The sequence below is a fragment of the Thamnophis elegans genome, chromosome 1 (genome assembly GCF_009769535.1).
Source record: "Thamnophis elegans isolate rThaEle1 chromosome 1, rThaEle1.pri, whole genome shotgun sequence".
In the NCBI taxonomy this organism is placed as follows: domain Eukaryota; kingdom Metazoa; phylum Chordata; class Lepidosauria; order Squamata; family Colubridae; genus Thamnophis; species Thamnophis elegans.
The window spans coordinates 60493903-60517142 of NC_045541.1; the positions used below are offsets into that span (position 1 = coordinate 60493903).

General features: G+C 40.9%; 1 protein-coding gene across 3 annotated transcripts in view; it reads left to right on the forward strand.

Moving 5' to 3' along the window:
- Positions 1-5822: 5822 nt before the first annotated feature.
- XRCC5 (X-ray repair cross complementing 5) overlaps positions 5823-23240 on the forward strand; it is a 66723-nt gene continuing 49305 nt past the window's right edge. For 2 of the 3 annotated variants that reach the window (XM_032217030.1, XM_032217047.1), the window contains exons 1-8: positions 5831-5928; positions 9844-9961; positions 11680-11863; positions 13963-14011; positions 14896-15018; positions 17300-17488; positions 20205-20319; positions 20934-21072. In XM_032217030.1, coding sequence (XP_032072921.1) covers positions 5915-5928; positions 9844-9961; positions 11680-11863; positions 13963-14011; positions 14896-15018; positions 17300-17488; positions 20205-20319; positions 20934-21072 — 931 coding nt within the window. In that variant the 5' untranslated portion in view covers positions 5831-5914. Of the gene's footprint in view, positions 5930-9843; positions 9962-11679; positions 11864-13962; positions 14012-14895; positions 15019-17299; positions 17489-20204; positions 20320-20933; positions 21073-23240 lie in introns of all 3 variants that reach the window. The other variant, XM_032217038.1, reaches the window with a different exon arrangement.

Below are 23240 nucleotides of genomic sequence, written 5' to 3' on the forward strand. Positions count from 1 at the left end.
GGACTATGGACATGGGAGTGGGCCGGAGCATTACGGTCTTAACAGGGAGGGGCAGATATGGCGGGGACTTTAGGGCTGGCCATTACCGGGGAAGGAAGGTTCGCTACGTTATAGAGATCCCTCCTTCCGGCCCTATGAGTCCCACTCCAAGGCCAGATGGCACGAGTAATCAGGACCCTGGTCTCAGGCTGCTGTCGCTAAATGCCAGGTCTGTAGTTCATAAGGCTCCTCTCGTTCGGGACTTAATTTTAGACGAGAGGGCAGACCTGGCATGTATTACTGAAACCTGGCTGGGCCCGGAGGGAGGAGTCCCCCTCATAGAGATGTGCCCAGAGGGCTTTCAGGTGCTTCAGCAGCCGCAAGCTCAGGGAAGGGGTGGGGGTGTGGCCATTGTTATCCGAGAGTCTCTAGCACCTCGTAGGATCCCTGCTCCGGAGCTTGTCGGGTGTGAGTCCCTGCTGGTGAAGTTGGACCTCAAGGGTCAAGTGGGTGTGCTGCTAACGTACCAGCCTCCCAACTGCGTTGCAGCAGCCCTCCCCTCGCTCCTCGAGTCAATAGCCAAGCTGGCAGTTGAGTTCCCCAGACTTATGGTTCTGGGGGATTTCAACTTGCCTTCGCTCGGTGAACACTCTGATGGAGCGCAAGAGTTCATGGCTTCCATGACAACCATGGGCTTGACCCAAGTAATCCGGGGACCAACCCACTCAGCGGGTCACACGCTTGACCTCGTATTTCTCTCGGAGCAGTGGAATTGTGATCTTGGTCTGAGGGGTAGCGATATCTTGCCCCTGTCATGGTCGGACCACTACCTATTGAGGCTTGACTTTCGGAGACCAAACCCCCACTGTAGGGAGGAGGAACCGACCAGGTGGTTCCGCCCCAGGCGACTTATGGACTCTTTGGGGTTCCAGACAGAGCTTGGGGTTATTCCTGATACTCTCGCCCGCAGTCCGGTGGAGACTCTGGTTGCTGCCTGGAACTCGGCAGCAACGGAGTCTCTTAACCGGATTGCGCCTCTACGGCCCCTCCGAGGCAGTGGATCCCGGAGGGCTCCTTGGTTCACTGAGGAACTCCGGGAGATGAAGCGCCGGAAGAGACGCCTAGAGCACAATTGGAGGTCCAGTAAATCCGAATCGAGCCGAGCACTTTTAACAACCTGCATCAGAGAGTACATCCGAGCAATCAGGACGTCTAAGAGATCACATATTGCCTCTCTGATTGTGTCCGCCGAGTCACGCCCAGCCGCCCTGTTTAGGATAACCCGTTCCCTCCTAAATAGGAGGGACACGGGCGATCCGCTGCAGGGCAGGGCTGAGGATTACGTCCAATTACTCGCGGACAAGGTTGCTCGGCTCCGGGCGGACCTGGACTCCAATTCTGCAGAACCAGCCGAGGCACTAAGGGATAATCTGGTAAGCCATCGCTGGATTGATTTTCAGGCTGTTACCCCTGAGGACGTGGACAAGGCGACGAGAGCTGTTGGCGCCTCCACATGTGTGCTGGACCCGTGCCCCTCCTTGCTGGTTGTAAACAGCAGAGAGGTGACACGAGGCTGGATCCAGGCGGTTGTTACCGCCTCCCTACGGGAGGGGGTCTTTCCCCCCGCTTTAAAGGCGGCAGTGGTGAGACCCCTCCTGAAGAAACCATCCTTGGATCCAGCCGTTTTAAACAACTATCGTCCAGTCTCCTACCTCCCCTTTGTGGGGAAGGTTGTTGAGAAGGTGGTGGCCTTTCAGCTCCAGCGATCCTTGGAGGAAGCCAGTTATCTTGATCCATTCCAGTCCGGCTTCAGACCTGGCTACAGCACAGAAACCGCTTTGGTCGCGTTGACTGATGATCTCTGGAGAGCCAGGAATGGAGGCCATGCCTCCATCCTGGTGCTCCTTGACCTCTCGGCGGCTTTCGATACCATCGACCATGGTATCCTTCTGCGACGACTGCGGGAGGTGGGGGTGGGAGGCACTGTTTTACGGTGTTTCTCCTCTTACCTCTCGGACAGGTCGCAGTCGGTGTTAGTCGGAGGGCAGAGATCGACCCCTAGGCCCCTAACGCATGGGGTGCCGCAGGGTTCGGGCCTGTCCCCCCTTCTTTTCAATATCTACATGAAACCGCTGGGTGAGATCATCCGACGGCACGGGATAAAATACCATCAGTATGCGGACGATACACAGTTGTATCTGTCCGCCCCGTGCCAACTCAATGAAGCGATGGACGTGATGAGCCAGGGTCTTGAGGCTGTTAGAGACTGGATGGGGGTTAACAAGCTTGTGCTCAATCCAGAAAAGACCGAGTGGCTGTTGTGCTTCCTCCCACGAATTGGCCAAGTGTTCCATCTCTCAGGCTGGGGGGTCAAATTGTACGCCCCTCAGACAGGGTTCGCAACTTGGGAGTCCTCCTGGACCCTCAGCTGACTTTTGAACACCATTTGTCAGCTGTAACCAGGGGGGCATTTGCCCAGGTTCGCCTGGTGCACCAGTTGCGTCCCTACCTGAACCGGGAGGCCCTCACAACAGTCACTCGTGCCCTTGTGACCTCTAGGCTGGAGTACTGCAATGTGCTCTACATGGGGCTGCCCTTGAAGAGTATTCGGCGACTTCAGCTGGTCCAGAATGCGGCCGCGCGAGCGATCGTGGGTGCACCTCGATTCACCCACGTAACACCTATCCGCGAGCTGCACTGGCTGCCTGTTGGTCTCCGGGTGCGCTTCAAGGTGCTACTTGTCACCTACAAAGCCCTTCATGGTATTGGATCTGGGTACTTGAGAGACCGCCTACTGCCAATTACCTCCACTAGACCGATAAGATCGTATAGATTAGGCCTCCTCCGAATTCCATCAGCCAGCCAGTGTAGACTGGCAACTACCCGGAGGAGAGCCTTCTCGGTGGCTGCTCCGACCCTCTGGAACGAACTCCCCGTGGAGATCCGGACCCTCACCACCCTCCAGACCTTCCGCGCCGCCCTTGAAATCTGGCTGTCCCGGCTGGCCTGGGGTTAAAGACTCTAACCCCTACTCGAATTGTATGACTGTTGAGTTCTTAAATGATGTTGTGCCTTTATGTTGTAAATTGTTTGTCCTTCCCCCCCCCCTTTGAACTGTGAGCCGCCCTGAGTCCCCCCAGGGAAAAGGGCGGCATACAAATAAAGTGAAAACTAAACTAAACTAAACTAAACTAAACTGTAACACATTATTACAACAAATACAAAAAGATCTGGACAACTGGGTGAAATTACAACTATCACTAATTGGAAGAATTGCCACAATAAAAAAAAAAAATATTACCTAAAATCCTGTTTCTCCTTCAAATGGTACCAATAAAATTAAGGATTTTTTTTTTTTGGAAGAATAAAATAACACTAAAATTTATTTAGTTGGAGAAGAAATCCCGTATAAAATTAAAACTTTTGCAAGATAGCAGAAATAAGGGAAGTTTTGGACTCCCAAATTGGGAACTTTATTACCATGCGGCAGCCGTGACTTGGCTTAAAAATTGGATAAACCTAGATAATAAAATGATACTAACAATAGAGGGTCACAACCTTCAACTTGGCTGGCACACATTTATCTGGGAGAGGAAAAACAAAACACACTCATATTTCCAGAGACACCTAGTAAGAGATGCCCTACTATACGTCTGGGAGAAAATTAAGAAAAACCATTATATGAAAATTCTAATCTGGCTATCAACTATGGAGGCAATGATATACCCTAATATATTCGACATAAACAAGATAGTGAGATACAAAGAATTATTGGATGAGCAAGGGAAATTAAAATCTGACCAAGAGTTAAAGAGCCAAGCAATAGAGATAAGATGGCAGCATACCTGCAACTTAGGGCAAGATACAAACAAGATTTAGAACAATATGGCTTCTGCAGGGAACAACAGGAATTAGATAAAATATTACAGGGGAGGAGGGGGAATGATTACCAAAGCATATAATTATTTCTTAAGATTTAAAATGGAGGAAGAAACAGTAAGAGACGATGCTAAGTTAGGCTAAATTTTTTGGTTATAGAACATTGGGAAAAATTATGGGAGAAAAATTACAAATTAACAAGGTCAGCAGCCTACAAAACTTGTACAAAATGTTTTATCATTGGCATTTACCCCTGGCAAGATTGGCCAAAATGTTTCCAAAGTGTTCACCTGAATGTTGGAGATGCAGCTATAAACACGGAACTTTCTATCATATGTGGTGGACATGCCTCAAAGCCAGGGACTATTGGCTCAAAGTAAAGAAGTGGTTAGAAGAAATTACAGGAAAAAAGACTGAGCTGAAACCGGAAATATTCCTATTGGCCATAGTAAGGGGAAAACATGTATAAAAAAAATTCAATACATAATACTGCATATATTAACCACAGCTAGAATCATCTTTACTGTACAGTACTAAGCCACAATAGTTTGTTCACCTTTTGCTCCATGTCTTATATTTAACTTTATAAGTAGTCCTCACCTTAACAATCACAACTGGGACCAGAATTTTTGTAGCTAAGCAACGTGTTTGCTAAATGACTTGCACCTGAGTTTATTATCTTTCTTGTTAAGGAAATTGCTGCAATTGTTAAGTGAATCAGGCAGTCATTAAGTGGATCCAGCTTCCCCTATTGACTTTGCTTGTGGAAAGCCAGCTGAAGAGGTTGGGCATGGCAATCATGGAACACTTCATACAGTATGTGCCTGAATTTTGATCACATGACCATGGGGATGTTACAATGGTGATAAATGTGATAACAGGTTGTAAGTCACTAATTCCAGGGCAGTTGTAATTTTGAATGCTTGCTAAGCAAATAGTTGTAAGTCAAGAATTTCCTGTACACTGGCCCAGTTACATCTCAGAACTGTAAGGAATTGTACCTACCCAACCTTCACTGGGCCAGGAAAAAAAAAGTCCATTAAGAAAGTCCATTAAGGAATCCAAGGCTGCATCTTAGATTAACTACATCCAAAAAAATTAAGCAAGTCCACTAAGAAAACCAAGGCTGTAGCCTAGATTAAGAGGGGGGGGGGACCTAGAATAATGCAATGGCTACAAAACATGGGTATGTTGACCTGTAGGAGGTCCACCTTCAGTTCTTTACTTAGACTGTCTGTCTCCAAATGGTAACCACAGGTTGCTTCAAAAAACTACTTTTAGGAGAGACCTAGTTAGCTCTTAGAGACTCCTAGTCTTTAGTGTTGTATGCTAAATTAAGAAATTGCACACTTGCACCCTCCCATCCAAAGAACAGAAGGAAATGGTTAAGCGTTTCTGGATTGCTGTAACAAAAAAAAAAAACCCTTCCTGGATGTGTTCATGAAACTTCCCAAGATTTGAGCTTAATCTGAAAAAAGATTTTCAGTAATATTTGCAAGAAACTAGCAATGCTAAAATAAGAGCACCACAGTGGCATTATCACAAATACTGCCAAGACTAAGTGCATGAGATGACAGACTTTGCCATTTGCCCCCTTATTCTTACCTGCACCAGAGGCATTCATGGAGATGTTGCCTTTCATCCAAATGAAATTAATTGGACATTAATATCTACACTGCATGTAAATTCACCAGTTTCAATGATTTGCATGATGACTATTACAAATGTAATGGGTGTCTGTTAGCAAGGGTTTCCAATCACCAGTACAATATTATGCAAATAAGGATTGTGGGAGGTAAAATGTCCTCCAAAGATTTCATGAAACAAACACTGATGCATAGATTCTTACAATAGGGCTTCTGATAAAGAAACTAAGTTTCCGGCTACTTCCTTTCCCAGCCGCTGCAGCTTCTCTTAATCGAGGCTCCGCCATCGAGCGTCGCTGTTGTCTTTATTCTCAGTCCGGAAGAAGGCGGGACAAGTTTCGCTGCCGTAAAGCAAGGCGACAAGGAAGAGGCGCCGGGATTGTGGCGGAAGACCGTGAGAACTTTGTAGGATGTCGCGGGCAAAGGTAACTTGAGAAACCGGATTTAGACCTGGAAGATTAGCGGTCAGGGTGTCTATAAATGCCTGCCTTTTCCCGACAGAGGCGGCGGTGGCAGCAACCAGATAGCAGAAAGGAAACTTCTTAGCATGCAGAAGTCTGGATCAACTGATCACCGTCCTCCTCGTCTATTGGGGCTGCTCGTTCTCTGTAGTCGACGACGCTTAGCGATTGGACTTTTCTTTCCTATGCCCTGCCTCCGCCGTAGACCGTTTTGTTTTGTGAATGAGAGCTTTCGAAACTTACTAGAAGTTAACTGGTATAAATGGATGCCGCTACTACGTAGGGAAGTTGATATAACAGGTTGCAGGAAGTCAAGTAAGCTGGAGCTATCTATTAAGCTGGAGGTGGATTCCCTAGGAAATGAGATAATCATGCTGCATTTTCTGCTATTAAATGACAGATGAGGGTCCCTTGTCCGTTGCTGGGAAGTCGGGCTGAATCATCAAATCTGTACATAAAATAAATGTAAGAATAATAAATAATAAAATCTGTGCATTGACAAAGTTTTCATCTCTCAGTTAGAAAAGGCCCCATTGTCGGATCTACACTACATTATGACATCATAGATCTTTTAAGAAGACTTTGATTGAAGGCCAATACTAGGCAAAAAACAGGCGTCTGTAATTTCACATTGTTAAATATATAATAATAGATCCGAGGGCCAGTTTCGCATAATGGTTATAGCATCGGGCTAGAAAATGGGAGGGAGACTGGATTTTAGTATCACCATAGGCACAAAGCAGCTGGGTGATCTTGGGCTGCTCCCTCTCTTTCAGCCCCAGGAAGCAGGCAGTGGTAAATCACTTCTGGACTCTTGTCAAGAAAGCCTCAGGGACTGGTCCAGACAGCCATCAGGAGTCAACTCTGGGTCAAAGATATCTCCACCGCCCCTCACCCACCCCCAAGCATTTGCAGATTGCCATATTCTAGTTAGTCCTCTCTTAAGCACCAGAGCCATCTGGTGTCCATGTGCCAGTTTCTCTTAGCCCCAGAAAGGAAAGCTGAGAACCATTCAGGAGTATGATGCTTGAGCATCAGGCTAGAAACAGAAGACTCAATTCTGTTTCCATCTCAGGAACAAAATCAGCTGGGTAACACATGTTTCAGTCACTGCCTCTCAGCCCTAGGAAGCAGACAAAGGCAAGCCACTTCTGAAAACCTTGTCAAGAAAACTGGAGTGGTCCTAGGAGTCAATGCTGATTTGAAGGTGCATGTCCATATGCACGTGCATGCACAGACACATGCATGCACAAATACACACAGATGTAGACAACATGGGGTAGGTGACCAGCTCCTAGGAAAAGTAAGAAAGCTGGAATTGAAAGGGTGGGATTGAAATGAATAGATTGGAGCTGGGTGAGTCATCTAAAGGGGTCCAGAAGGATGGCCTTTGGGGCAAACTAGCCTCAGGCAGAGCTAAAAGCCGAACTTGAAAGCATCTGCTTTTGTACCCTTTTGATCATTCTGATAAAGATTCTACCCACTTAAAAGGATACCCACTTAAAGACCATTTTAACGTTTAGGGTTAAAGCCATAAAGAACCAATCCTTCATTTTTATCAGAATCAGACCACATTGAGAACAAGAACTATTTAGGTAATTCCAATTATCCTGTTGGTGAGGAGGGAGGCTGAGTGGAGAGGCTATTTTTTTAAAAGAAGTTTGGGATGTCCTATATAATTAGCTATGGTGTACTTTGTTCTTTCTTCTGGCAAATGCCATCTTAGCATGGCAGTTTCAGTACCAAAACCTGATTAGGTTCAAGCATGAAATTAATTTTAGGATGTAGAATAGCAGTCAACTCAAGGGGCTTTGTAATGTTCCAATGTATTGGTGCATTCATTTTGGAGAATCTTTCTGGCTAAAAACCAGTTTGGGGCAGCAGCTTCAATATTTATTTGTAGGAAACTGCTTTTAAATCCTGTCACTGATGAGACTAGTTTAACTGTACAGGGATTTTAATTTGTTTAATTTGTGTTTTAACTCCTCTGCTGTGAAAGTCACACACTAATTGAGCCAAAACAGCAACTGGGATAAACAGAGTAGGATTAGCTATCCATATCCATGAGCTATCATTTTCCATAGAGGAGGAGATGAGATTTGAACTAGGATATTTAAGGCTAGTGCTGTCTTTTATTTTAGTGGCTCATTATTGGTACCCCAAATATAGATAATCTTCAGTTTACAACTAAAATTGAGCCCAAAATGTATGTTGTTCAGTGAGAAATTTGTTAAGTGAGTTTGCCTCATTTTGCTCCATTTTACAACTTTTGTTTGGCCATATTTGTTAAGTGAATCACTGCAATTATTAAATTAGTAACATGGTTGTTAACTTAATCTAGTTTCCCCACTGACTTTGCTTGTCAGAAGGTTGAAAAAGGGGATCACATGACTCCTGGACACTGGCAACCATCAAAAATGTGAGTCAGTAGTCAAAAGCATCCAAATGTTAATTACACGACTATGGAGATGCTACAAAGGTCATAAGTGTGAAAAATGGTCATTATTCACTTTTTTTCAATTCCTGTAACTTCAAATAGTCACTAAATGAACTGTTGTAAGTCGAGGACTACCTGTAATTTAACCGTTTAAGTTAAGTCAACAGGATTTTAAAAATAATACAGGTATAATGTATTATAAGTAGTACATTTAAATTTGAGCAAAAAACATTCAGAAGAATTTTTGAATTTTGAGTAGTGATTTCTTTAATAAATAATAAATAAAGATTAAAGATAGTATGTTTTTAAAAGAGAACATTATTCACATTTGTGAAAGAGAAGAAAGGTGGAATGTTTTGCAAATGCAGCATTATCTGACTTTCCCAGGCCTTTTATCTTCATATATACAGCATATTTCATTTTTGTTCCTCTTCTGTTTCTAGTAAATAATTCCCTGTGGGCGCAACATTACAAAATTTGCATTGGGATAAGGTCATCCTAAGGCGGAAAAAAAAAGAACTAGGCAGAGATAAAAGTGTTTTTTTTAAAAAATTTCTTCCTCTGAAATGAAATATTCCATGTTTACTTTTGCTGTTTCACATTAAACAACATTTTATTCCTATGGCAATAAAATTTATTCGGCAAAGATTATGGAATAGATTTTTATCATCCTTTAAAAATCTTTTAGTTTATTTTTCTATGGTCTTTTTTCTGATACAGATAAACATTTTGAAACTATTGTATAGTTTGATAGAACAATTAGGTGAATATTTTCTCAGAAGTACATCTCGCAGGTGCCGTGTTTACTTTCAGGAGATTGCTTATAGCGCTATACCTTTCTTTGCAATGGGACTGTATTAGAGGATAACCAATTGCAGAACCTGAGTACAGAGTTAAGAGAAGGATCAGCCAAGAATCCCTACATACTCACAAGTAGACTAAGTCCAACCCCCCCTTGAATTCTGTTGACTCTTATCTAATTCCAAGCAGATGCTAACCATTAGTTGAGAATAGCATAGGCCTTTTAGCAATAAATCAGTTTAATTGAACCTTCACTATGGACCTGGGCTTTTTGTACCTGGCATGTATATATCTAAAATATTGTTACCCAAGAAAATTCCATTGAGCACCATAACTAAGATACAGCAAACACTAATACACCCCATGTTTAGCAATTGTCTCATATAGCAACTGTTCGCCGTTACGATGGTGATGGAAAAATAACATTGTGACCAGTGCCTGCATTATCGCCTTTGCAAGTCTCTGAGGCAAAGGAAAGTTAAAGTAAGATCACAAGCAGTTACAACTGCTTCAGATAACAACCGAGTTACCCGTCCCAATTGTGCTCGCTAAACAAGGACTAAGTGTAGGTGTTTGCATTGTGTCATCTACTTGTCACTAATGTTATTCTGTCTATGTTTGTGCCTCCCCCCCCCCCCCCGAAGACGGCTGTGGTGCTATGCATGGATGTTGGTTTCTCAATGAGCAATTCCGCTCCTGGAGAAGAGTCTCCTTTTGAACAAGCCAAGAAAGTGATGACAATGTTTGTGCAGAGACAGGTAAAAGAAGGACACCAATAATGATTTAAGTTATAAACAAGAAATCACTACAGACTGCAAGTCTGTTTAAATTTTTGTTTCTGTAATAGATGGCTTCTTTTTTAATGTTTTATTTATTTTATTTATAACACTTTTCATTTCCATCAAACAGTGTGTGAACTGGGTACAATTATTTGAGAGTTCATAGGCCACATTTTTGTTTTTATATTCATTACAGTAACATTTATAATACAACTATATATCAAGATAATTACAATAATGTCTTCATAAACTTATCTCCAGGGCAACATTTTCTCTTCTTATATCTCCTCCTTCCTAACTTCTGTTTCTGTTCTCTAGCCATTGATAAAATACATCCCACGTCAAAAAATATTCAGTTTCTTCTCTATCCTTGATAATCTGTCCATTTCTGCACGTTCCATTATTTTCTGAATCACTCTCTCGTCTGACGGGATCTCCTCACACTTCCACTGTTGTGCAATTACAATCCTAGCCACGGTCAGTACGTGTAGAATAAAATATATAGTCTTTTTGTCGTATTTTTCCAGTAAAATGCCCAACAGAAATGGGTCTCAGTTCAATATTCTTCTTTGCTATTTTTTCCAACCAGATATATATTTTTGATGAGTATTTTTTAGTTTTGGGACACTGCCACCACATATGGTAATACAAACCCAGTGTTTGGTTACATTTCCAATATTTGGCTGATCTATCTTTATACATTCTATCCAACCCTGCTGGTGCAAAGTGCCATCTGTAATAGATGTAACTTTGCTATGTGCTCCCACTTTTGGAAGCCATCAATGAGTTGTTCTAGAGCCGGGCCGTCAAACTCCTGACCTGCAGACCGGATGCATCATGTGCTGGCCAAGTCCCTGCCTGGTTTAGCAAAGGGAGAAAAAGTCCCAATACATCATGTGACTCCACCATGATGGCGTGAGTTTGACACCCCTGTTCTAGAGAGTCAAGGAACACTATTGCCATGGATGCCATGATGTTGGGAAAACCTCAGTATCAGTATTCCACTTTAGAGGGTGGAAGGCAAATTGGAGAAAAGGCTGTGTTGCGCATTTCTTGCATGAAGCTCTTGCACATTTTTTGCAGATCTTAGCTGAAAATATGTTTATTAGGGTGATATGGCACAGTACAACCGGATGTATGTTACGGTTCAGTACTTGAAAGCCCTGGTTCAAACCTAGCTTCAAGCCTCTTCTGGGTTAATGATGTGAAGTACTGCTGGGAAATTGACATTTTTCAGACACTTGAGAGGGAGGTGCATGTGCTTCATGAACATTTCTTCTACTGTAGCATTTGTATCTCATTCCCCAGAGTTACCTAAAGCTGAAATATACAGTAAATGAAGCTAAAACTTAAGAAGATACCTTCTTTCACATCCTAACACATTATTTATTTTATTAGTCTTTTGATGCAGAAAGAAGGCAATGTGTTGTTTTACAACCCAGAAGCTGATGAGCGTTGTTTTTTTTAAACACTTCTTATCCAATAAGACCAGACTTTTTAAATATATTATTTAGATTAAAAAATTGTTTCAACATATTGACTCTCCATCCTCCCAATATACTGGCATTTGAGCATGAAAGCTTATATATAATGTGATGCAGATAAAATGAGGAAATGAAGCTGTAGCAATGAAGGATTTTGTGGTAAAGTCTACACTGCTCCCTTGTATTTGCCTTTCATTTTTCAATCACCTGTAGGTATTTGCTGAGAATAAAGATGAAGTTTCTTTGGTTTTATTTGGCACCGAGAGGACTTCCAATAGTCTTGCAAGTGGGGACCAGTACCAGCATATCACTGTGCATAGACACTTGATACTTCCGGATTTTGATTTGTTGGAAGATATACAAAACTTGACTTCACTGGGCTCTGAACAAGGTGACAGTATCTTTTTTGAACTCTGAAGATGGTTGTCCAGCATATATTTGTACAAAGAATTTCTATTACTTAAACAAACAAACAAAATCTGAAACCTTTATATTAAATAGACATTGATATTGTTTTGTAGGATCCAATCTGAGTCGGTTAGCAGGACCAGAGATTTAGTCTTTCAAGTTTTCAGACTTGTGCTGGACTCATCCTCAGGGAACTTCTGTGTACTCGAATGTATGCTTTGGGCTATTCGATATGTAGTGTTTATGTGGTTGTGTGTGTGTTTTATGTGTTGATTGGGGTATTGACGGCGGGCTATTAAGTCGTTGGCTGAAATTGAATGTATGTCCTTGTTCATTGCAATGTGAGGCTACCAATGAGTTTGGGGTCTCTTCATCTGAATGCTGGCTTGTGTTCTTGCAATCTGGTGGTTAGCTTTTTCCCTGTTTGTCTTAAATATAGGGGATACAGTAGATTATATTAGAACTATCTCTCACCTTAGAGATGTGTTCCTACCGGTTTGGACCGGTTCAACCGAGTAGGTAGGTAGTAACTCGGCCTGCAACGCCCCCAAACCTGTTCTCTCGGCAGCACCATAGGCGTCGCCATCTTGCTTCTGTACATGCGCAGAAGCATTTTTTTAGCACTATGCATGCACGTGTAGTGCGCATCATGCACACGCACAGTGCATCCCTGAACAAACCAGCAGTAGCAGCAGCCGGAACCCACCCCCTGTCCTACCTCCAAGTGATCTTTGCAGTGCATGATTTGTCCTTGTATGGTAGCTACTGGGTGATGTGTGGATACCCAGATCCAGAAACAAAACAGGCAACAATTTAATAGCTGGTGATCAACACCTCAATCAACAAATAAAAGCCACACAAAAAAACAGGCACCATAAAAATACTACACACAGAATAGCCCAAAGCACACATTCTGATAGAACCAAAGTTCCCTGAAGATGGGCTCCAGTATGAGTCTGAAAACTTGGAAGATTAAACCTCTGGTCTCAGTGACAGACCCAGATTGGATCCTGTAACATTATCCTAGGACAGTGTTTTTCAACCTTTTTTGTGCAAAGGCACACTTTTTTCATGAAAAAAATCACGAGGCACACCACCATTAGAAAATGTTAAAAAAATTTAACTCTGTGCCTATATTGACTATATATAAAGTAATTCACTTACCAAGTTGACAGCGCGCGTTCTCCTTGTTGCTCCGGTCCTCCGCGATTGTTGCTTATGGGCGCACGCATGGGACGTCAGTGACGTCCCTGCGTGCGCTACCTCCCGGCGGTCCCCGCGTTTTTAAAGTAAACGCAGGCCGCAGGGACTTAATAGAGGCATCCCTGTGTCCCGAAAGCAACTTTCGGGACACAGAGATGTCCCGAGGCAAAAACACCCAGCAGGTGTTTTTCCCACGGCACACCTTACACTATGTCACGGCACACGAGTGTGCCACGGCACAGTGGTTGAAAAACACTGTCCTAGGACATGTATATTTGCCTTCATTCACAACATTTTTTTACTGCACTGTTGGTAGAATGTTAAATTATAGCATTTTCAGTCTACAATTCCATACATGTTCTTAGACACTCATGAAACCTACTCTTTTTGTCTCATAAAAATTGGTTTTATTTACTGCATGCTCATCAGATTTTTCCTTTGATAGAGAAAAAAGGTAAATCTAGAGGAAGAGGTTCAATACAAGCATTGTAGCTCCTTTGCCCAATGAGGAAATTCTGACGTTTCTGTACTATGTTGTGGTACTAAATTACATTTGAATTATCTTTTCTCCTGTATATTATGGAAACAAAAATAATAACAGCTACATACAGGAAGAAGAATTAAATATTCTCTCCATCCCAGACATCCCATCCATAAGGCCTGCTTTACTGTACATATTAACAATTCTGCTTACTTGAAAGATACTACTTTTGCTTTTCCCAATGTCTATGCTAGCTGAAGGATGTCAGAAGCTGTAGCCACCAAAGCTGGGGATTGTGAAGCTGAGCAAAATTTCCCTCAATAAATGTTGCATAACAAATCCTGGTCAGCATATTTTGAAATGTTTCATTTTTTTAAAAAATATCTTTTCTTAACATACTGAAGTTCTTGATGCGCTGATTGTGTCGATGGATTTGCTTCAGAAAGAAACAATGTAAGTATATGGCTGTATTTAAGAATTCTGAAAACTGCTGTAACAGCATTCTTCCATAGTTAGAATAGCAAATGAGATGAAGTGGAGACGGATACAGCATTTTATATTTGTTAAGAAATTATACATGCTATTGAACAAAGCTAATTCATCATCACAAAGAGAGCTGCTGACAGAAAAAGTGAAATTTCTCAGGCATTTTATTAGGCCACTTAAACATAATACGCTGCCTAATAAAATGCCTGAGAAATTTCACTTTCTTTGTGAGCATCTCCCTCAAGTTAAAAATAAGCCCACTTGGTCAATGGGAGCAATGAGAGAGTCCTCACAATAAGTGGTTCCTCATAATCATTGTTCACAGATTCAAGAAAAACCCTGGAAATTGCTTAAATAATAAACTTTTTTATTTTTTTCAAAACATGAACTGAACATGAGAAGTATCTTATCTTACAAAGCGGCCAATCAGATTAATGTCTTGCCCAAGGGATCTGTGACAATGTGCTAACATTTGGATGGGAATTTTGGGAAGTGAACTCAAAATGTTTTTGGAAATTGTCAGGATGAGGAGTATTCATTCACCTGGGTTCAGCTATCCTGATTTACAATAACTAGAAGTTAGTAGTTCATGTTACAGGCTGTAAGAACATGTTTTCTTTTCTTTCACTAGTTGTTTAATATTTTGACAATTTCTTATTCTACCCTTCCAGACAATGATTAACAACAGTCAGAGAATATGGTATTAATTAAACATATTTTATATTGACTTTTTAAGATTTGAAGCACATGGACTGACATCATTAGAAATATAAGACTACTTTTTGTTAGGAAGCACAGTATTCCATGTGGATAATCATGTAATTGAAATGTTGCTTTTTTTTACTTTTTAGAGGAAAAAAATATGACAAACGGCACATTGAGGTTTTTACTGATCTTGGGACTCCCTTCAGTGAAGATCAACTGGATATTATCATAAATAACTTGAAAAAAACTGGCATCTCCCTTCAATTTTTGTGAGTGATGAAAGAACTGTGAAAAATCATAACCAGAAAAGAATGTATTCCTACTCTTAACTTAAGCAGTCTTAATGTTTTTATTGCAGGTAGTCCTAGTCTTACAACAGTTCGTTTACTGACCGTCTGAAGTTACAGCGGCACTGAAAAAAGGGATTTTTGACAGTTTTTCACACTTATGACTACTGCACATCCCCATGGTCACATGATCAAAATTCAGATGCTTGGCAAGCGGTGCATATTTATGACGGTTGCAGTGTGATCATTTATGCAACCTTCTGACAAAGTCAATGGGGAAGCTAGATTCACTTAACCACAGTGTTAAGGTGTAGAGTTAATTACACAGGAGGAAATGGCCCCTCCTGGTGAAAGGATTGGAAAGCATTCAAGAAAACATGCTCCGTGTGCTCTTTTTCTCTTGTGGAATAGCTACTGCAGCTTGCCATAACCAGTCCCAGGTACAATAAAAACAAACAAATCTTGAATTCAGGAAAGCTGATCTTGGCAAATTATATATGTAAATTAAATGAATTTCCATACATTGATGATTCTGCATACCCTTACTCTGTTTTTAGTAGATTTACAAAGAGGGAAAGAGTTATGGAGAACATAAACTGTGGCTGGGTTTATTCATCAGGCTAAGCCAAATGTGATTTGCTTGCTTATGGCTTAGCATATTATATCAGTTGTAGTTTATTCAGAAAGCCATAGCAAAATGAATCATGTGCTTAGAATAACAGGTCAACCAACTGTCTGTTTCCTGGCACTTGAAATGCACGGTTAGTTTTCAGAATAAACAGGTCAAATTATCTTTTTTCAAACAATTATTTTTTTTAAAAAAGTTTTAAAAATATAGTTGGCATTCAGAAAATCAAATGTCTCACCTATTTACATTTTTGTACTGTTTTCCCTGTTTGTACAAAATACAGGCACCTCTGGCTATTAATATAGGCCTGGAAATGGGCAGTTATGGAAATTGTTTCTGTCCCTAGATTTTTAAGTATGGGGGGGGGGAGTGGTGACTCCTACACACTTACATAGGTATGTGAAACAGGTCGTTTTAGTTCAAATAATGCTGAGAATTGCGTTCACTTAATAATAATGTTTACATTATATTAACCTTCAAAAGCCACCAGGTAGTGGAAAATAATAGGCAGTTATATTAAATATACAGAATTATACAGTGTGCTCAGAAAAGACACACTGTGGCACTCAGTTCTCAATAAGCATAAATAGAATTGTAGCCTAAAAAAGAAAATGAAACTCATTCTGGTCTATGTTTTATTTTCTATAAGTCAGTGAGATGCAACGGATCAGGTTGCCATTTCTGACAAATCAAGAATACCCAGTCTTCTTAGATATATATTTAATTGAAGAGTTAGGGGAACTTAAGCTTCATCTTTCATTTGGCAGCTGTGTTTTTACTAGAAAATCAGGAATGACTCCTATATAAGTTGCATGTCTTTCTTTTTGCGTCTTAAATGGTACCTTGGACATGGGGAAAGTTATCATCTTTGGGACACAGTTTTTTTGGGAGAGGGAAGGTTAAATGTTTTACTGCTCATCATATTCTCCCTGAAGCTTCTGTTATGTGACTGTGTTTCTAGATAATCACTAGTCCAATATTAATTGCATCCTTTTCTTTTATCTTGTTTTTATGCATATAATTTTTTGTTAAAGAAATTTTTAAAAGAAGGAAAACATTTTGAAAAGGAATAAGTTAAAGTGCAATAGAGAACAGAAAGGAAAGGAAAGGAAAAGTGATAAAGAAGCACCATCCAGTCTTCTTAAAAGCAGTTGAAAATATATTTCCTTCTCTCTCTTAAGGCCTTTTTCATTATCCTGAACTGATCATGATGGGACATTTTCTGTCTCACCAGTTGCTATTAAGAGTATTTACTATAACATATAGATTTGCAGCTGGCATTAATATAAAAATGAGAAGAAAATAGAATTTCTGATGCCGTAATAAATTCCTTATAGAAGAAAATATGTGCACTTTTATTTTAACGAATTCTTTAACATTTGAAAACTACCAAGAAATTGTACAATCGTGTTCCTATGACTAATACTCCGGCAATACCTATCGGCAGCAATTGTTTGCTATGACTTGACAATGACATTTTTATTTTTTAGTGATATCAAAAGATGCATTCAAAGCGTCAGTTTGCAATTTTCCTTTTAGGTTCTTATTTTTTTTTTAAAAAATAGAAAACTTATTTCACTTGTTTCCTAACAAATCAGGGTTGTAAATTGAAAATGCTTTCAATTATTTCTTTAGTTTGCCGTTTCCAATGAATGACGAAGACAGAGATGAGAATGCATCTGCCGGGACGCATAATAGCAGAAGCATAAATTCTTTTCCAGGAAAGGGTCTAAGTAAACAGCAAAAGGAAGGGCTCCAGATGGTGAAAAAACTCATGTTTTCATTAGACCACGAAGAAGGTCTGGAGGACATTTATACTTTCAGGTAAAATAAAAATCCTCCAGTTCTTGTGAAAAGAACTCTACTATATGGAGGTATGTTTTCTGTACTCAAGGCTTCAGTAGCATCAATGAAAGTTTTATTCCTCCTTTTCCTAAGCTATATTACTCGTGTAGAAAAGAATATCTAGAGTTTCCTTCTGCCTTACCTGCTATGCTTCACTCTCTTCTCTTGCACCTTATAACTTATCTACTTTAAGCCAGGTTGAGTTTCCAGTTTTATGGATGCTATGAGCGGTGAGCACTCATACAAAAGCCCCCTCTTGTTATAAAGGTGTTAGAGTATTAGCAGTAGCTGGCCAGTCATGTCTGAGCTTGGATACAAAACATATTACAGCCCAATTAGTATTTGATTGGGGGAGTGCTGAGAAATATAAATAGAACAGGTTGGGAAATCATAGCCAAAAAACGTGAAAAAATAGCAAAAAGAGACAAGGGCAAACTACTTGCTTGCTCTCGCCAAGAAAAGTACATAAAGGTGTCTGTGAATCATCAGGAGATAAATTCAACGCAAAAGAGATTTTACTTTTTGGGATAATTCTGCATGACAGCCTTCCGCTGCTTTTCTCCTATGATAATCCTGGCTGAAAATGAAACCTTAAAAATTCTGTTCAGAGTTTATCACTTTGGCAGCGATGATGGCCAGGTGTTTTGTCTGAAACATAGTTACTATGGTCCTTGACTGGTGGATTCCCCAGTGTCTTTATTCTGCCAACTTCTGCTAGGACAAGGTATGGTTTCCATTTGCATAAGTGAACACACAGATGTCACGGAACCATACACTCAGAAGGGACCATAAAGGTCATTAGTCCACTCCCTTGTTCCATGCAGGAGTTGCTTGGTCTTGATGAATGCTTCATTACAACAGTAAATGTGGAAGAAACACTACTATTTCACTGTTCTTGCTATCACTTGAGCTAAAGTCAAAACTGGCAAGAAGCACCCCAGTGTTCCACAATCTATTGGTAGGGGGGAACCCGCTCCTCAAATCCTGTCAACATAGAAGGGAAAGCCAGCAGCACTCTTATTAGTTTCACCCCAATCTCTAACTACCCCTTCAATACACCTTCCCCTACATCGGGGGTCCTCAAACTTTTAAAATGGGGCTGACTCATGGTCCCTCAGACTGTTGGGGGGCTGGACCGGCTGGGCGGGCATGGCTAGGTTGTCATGTGACTGGGTGGCATGGCTAGGTGGTCATGTGACTGGGTGGGCATGGCCAATTTAGCAATCTATTTTGCCTTTGTCCTTGCTAAACATGCCTCTCCCCTACTCACCCACCGGCCCTGGATCACGTGGCTGCACTGGCAAGATCACCCCTCAGTCAGCTGGTACTCCCCCGCACCCTTTGGCCTTACCTTCAGCAGCAGCGGTGTGATTAGAAGTGCAGCTCAACCAGTGAAATAAGTAACCAGAAGTGCATCTGCAGTGGATGCTCGCTGGAAGATAAGGCTGATGGTGAGGGGTGGGGCGGGGCTGAATCCCACCATTCCGCAGGCCAGATTCTTTGCATTGGTGGGCCTTTTCCGACCCGCAGGCTGTAGTTTGAGGATTGGTGCCCTACATACTGTCTGGACAATTCTGGGAGTCGAGTTCCACACGTCTTCTAGTTGCCGTGGTTGAGAAACAGTGCCCTGGGTATCACAAGCGAGCATTACAGCTCCTGGATATGCCATGAACTACAGTGAATGGTATCACGGTAGAGAACATGACACTGCCTTGCTGCATTTTGATAAGCTATTTCTCTATTGGACATCAAGCAGAGTTGAGCACTGCCTCGTTACATTTATGTGAAATTGGTTAAATTAAAAAAAAGCTCACCATTTCATGAGCCCAAAGGTGTGGAAAAGAGGCCATTTCTATTCAGGGAAGGTTCTTTCAGAAGAAGGAGTCAACACTCAGCAGCCCACGGCAAAGTGTCTCTGGAGGACAACTAGTAACATCGGTGAAGAGGGAAATCTCCCACCAGCGTGTACATTTACCAGATGGAGTACAACAACCTGAAGTGCAGCAGAAGGACTATTAGGCATAGTGTGCACTGTGGGAATTCAGAAAACATGGCTTTAGACATGAAGCCAGAAAAGATGAGTAATTTTACAAGCAGGAAGTGTGGAAGACCCCTTTGTGTTCATGAGGCAGATGCTACTTGAAATTCTGTGTTAATCAAGACACAGAGAGAATATAGAGCACAGGTGTCAAACTCGCGGCCTGTGGGCCGGATGCATCACATGCTGGCCACGCCTACACCCAGCTTAGCAAAGGGGGAGGGGAAGTGACAACAACATGACGTTTCAAGTTTGACACCTGTGATGGATCCTTACCTGATGTCACAAGTTTAGTACTGTAATGTGCATTCATACATAGGACTTGATAAATGGAATCTGAATTTGTGAATAATCTCTATGGAAGAAGCATTGCATTTGCTGCCATATGTGGATTTTGTCAGATTTCTACCCATGAAAAATATGTCAGTTCTAACCCAGAGATTAGTGAGCAGATGGAGAAGTGATTGCTTGATCCCTCTGTGTTAGACAATCTGAAAACATAATATTTAGACCATAATTTAGGTGTGGTTTTTGGGACTGGACAGCTAATAAGTGCCCAACAAATAGTTTGTGAAAATGGGCAAACAGAATTGCTGATTGTGAAATTGTTCTTGTTTTTTAACTGAGTCTCATTTCCTCCATGTTTGCTTATTAAAGGGAGAGTCTGGAGCGTCTTTCAGTGTTTAAGAAAGTTGAACGGAGACCTATGCCATGGCCCTGCCAGCTTACAATTGGTTCTAACTTGTCTATCAGGATTGTGGCCTACAAAACAGTAAGTGACTAGAACTCATTTTAATCCAGTGTTAGCAAAGCTGGACACAGTCCAACAGAGTTGCCAAGTAAAATGGGACTAATATCCATATCGAGGACTAATTAGTTTCACATTCAGACATTGCCAGAATAACTGATCTGAGCTAAATACATGTTCAAGTATTAAATGGAGTAGCTGAGACAGCTAGAATGCAGGCATTTTTAATAAATCAGACAAAAAATCAGACAAAAATCAGACAAAAACTGATTTTAATAAATCAGACAAAAACCAATAAATCAGACAAAACCATAATCTGGTTTCTAAATGTCATATTAATTTGGAGAAATCAGATGCCTTGGAGTTGCGAAACTATTAGGAATTAACAGTTTTCCTTAATTCATTTGGAAAACTTTTCGCATTTATAAATATATTGTATTTAAGCAGTATAATAAAGACAGCTTTATAGACATGCTCTGATCTCTTGTAATCAATGAAAGTTATACTGTTAAATAAGATCATTCCATTATTCTGTCACCTGTAATTCTAGGCAGTAAAATCTAATAGGTGAGGTTTGTTTTTTATTCATAAATTAAAGTTAAACCCCTTCTTTCTCTTTCTCTCAATGTGGTTCCAAGTTCACAGAGGAAAATGTGAAAAAATCCTGGATAGTTGTTGATGCCAAGACTTATAAAAAAGAGGATATCCAGAAAGAAACAGTTTATTGTTTGGATGATGATGATGAAACAGAAGTTCAGAAAGAAGATGTTATTCAAGGTATGAGTTCAGCGTTTTCCAGGGAAGGCTGTGAGTCTTTTTACAATCCATTATTTTGCTCAGTTCAGACAAGAGGAAAATGTTTTATTGTGTCTGTATAGTCTGTCTGACATTTTGTCAGATTTCTCTCCTAGGCCTGACTATAGATTTCTGCAGTTATCCTGCAGTTAGCTAAGAGCAGGTTCTTCATACTGACATGGGTAGATAGTAAATATACATACAGGTAGTCCTCACATACTGACTTTCTTGTTTAATGACTGTTGAACCTTACGATGATGTTAAAAAAACAGTTTTGATAGCTAATATTGGACAAGCAGATTTCACACCTGCAACAGGAAAGAGTTTCCTCCTCCTCCCCCCTCTTTTGTATTTGCCAAATCCTTGGAAATTGGGACACTCCCAGAAAAAGTTTCTAAGATATACTCTATTTTTCGGAGTATAAGATACATCAGAGTATATAAGATGCACCAAGATTTTGAAGAGGCAAATTTTTTTAAAAAAGGTTTTGCACTCTGCAGACCTCCCAAAAACGGCCCATTTTTTGTGAAAATGGGCCCATTTTTCGTGAAAATGGGCCCATTTTTTGTCAAAAAAGAAGCATGAATAGCCTTCGGGAGGCTTCTAGAGTGCTCCTGGAGGCTGGGAGGGCAAAAAAGGAGCAAAAAATGGCCCATTTTTCACAAAAATGAGCCCATTTTTAGTCAAAAAAATGGCATTGCATAGCCTTTAGGAGGCTTCCAGAGTGCTCCTGGGGACTGTGGGGCACAAACAAGCAAAAAACAGGCCTGCTTTTTGCTCATTTTTGCCCTCCCCAGCCCCCAGGAGCACGCTGGAAGCCTCCTAAAGGCTATGCAATGCTATTTTTGCAAAGGGGTGGGGTTTCAGGAGGCCAAAAATGCTGTATTCAGTGTATAAGACGCACCCAGATTTTTACTCTTTTTTTAGATATTCCACAAATATGGCTTGGATCTCTAAGGACTTTAGGTGGCAGGTATCCATTTTTGTGAAACCGTGCGATGCAAATAAAGTTGCAGCCTTGCTGTTTTTCAAAGCTAAATAATAAAAGAAAAGAAAATTTAGGGAAAAAACCCCCTGCATATTTGCTCAGTAGATTGTTCATTTTTTCATGGGACACTAGTGTATCTTACCGCCTTTTGTTCTGCAAATTCCTCCGAGCGCTTTTCTGAATCTTCTGCTGATTTGTTTTGCCACTGATTCTAATTTTGCAAAAGGAAAGAATAAAAAATCAGTGCACTTAGTGAATGTGGCAGAATTAGAGTGTGAAAATGGTTTACACATAAATTGTTCTCAGGGTGAAATACCTCATTTCATGTGTCTCATGCCTGAACCAAAAAATGTAATCTGGACATGGAACAAAATGGAGATGCTTTGTCCTGGATATGGATCAAAATGTACAGTAGTTTGGGAGGATAAGGGGTGGGGAAGCAAGGATGATGGTAGCTGACAGGAGTCAAGGAGGAAGGAAAGCCAAGTTCTGAAAGATGAGGGGGAAAAGCTCATCAATGTTGCCCTACTTACTCTATAAAATCACTGTGTGATATCTGCAAGTTTTATCTGACCCAAACACAGGTGTTCCAGGTTTAGCTTCTGCTGAACTGTGACCAATCTTTGGCAGAACTTTGAAATGTGATTGTTTTGAGTTCAAAATGAAACTCATTTTCCATTTTGTGTGTACCCTGTGGCATAAACATTGGGATGAAATATAGTAAGTCAAAGCGAGCAGATTTATGATTTGTGACAGAATAGGTTAATGTGATATGCATTCCAGGAAGGAGAAAATTAAAAATGGTTTTGGGGTACATGTTCACAATTAAATATACAGAAAGTTTATCAAACTTTTCAAAATCATCAACCACCAAAACCATTGTGTAGTAGACCATTTGCATAAGACAGTCTTCTTCCTAGTTCCCTAAATATTTTAAGTTGCAAGACAGTCTTCTTCCTAGTTCCCTAAATATTTTAAGTTGCAATAACTTGGTGTGAAACCAAGTGAAAAGAATTTTGATGAGGCGAGTGGGTCCATATAAAAGAAATTATGAAATAATAGAAAAGAAATTTCTGTTTAGATACTTGCCACTAAGAATATTCTTCTGCCATTTTGTTCCCCTATCTTTATTTTAATGAAAATTCAGTCCAGTTTCATCAGA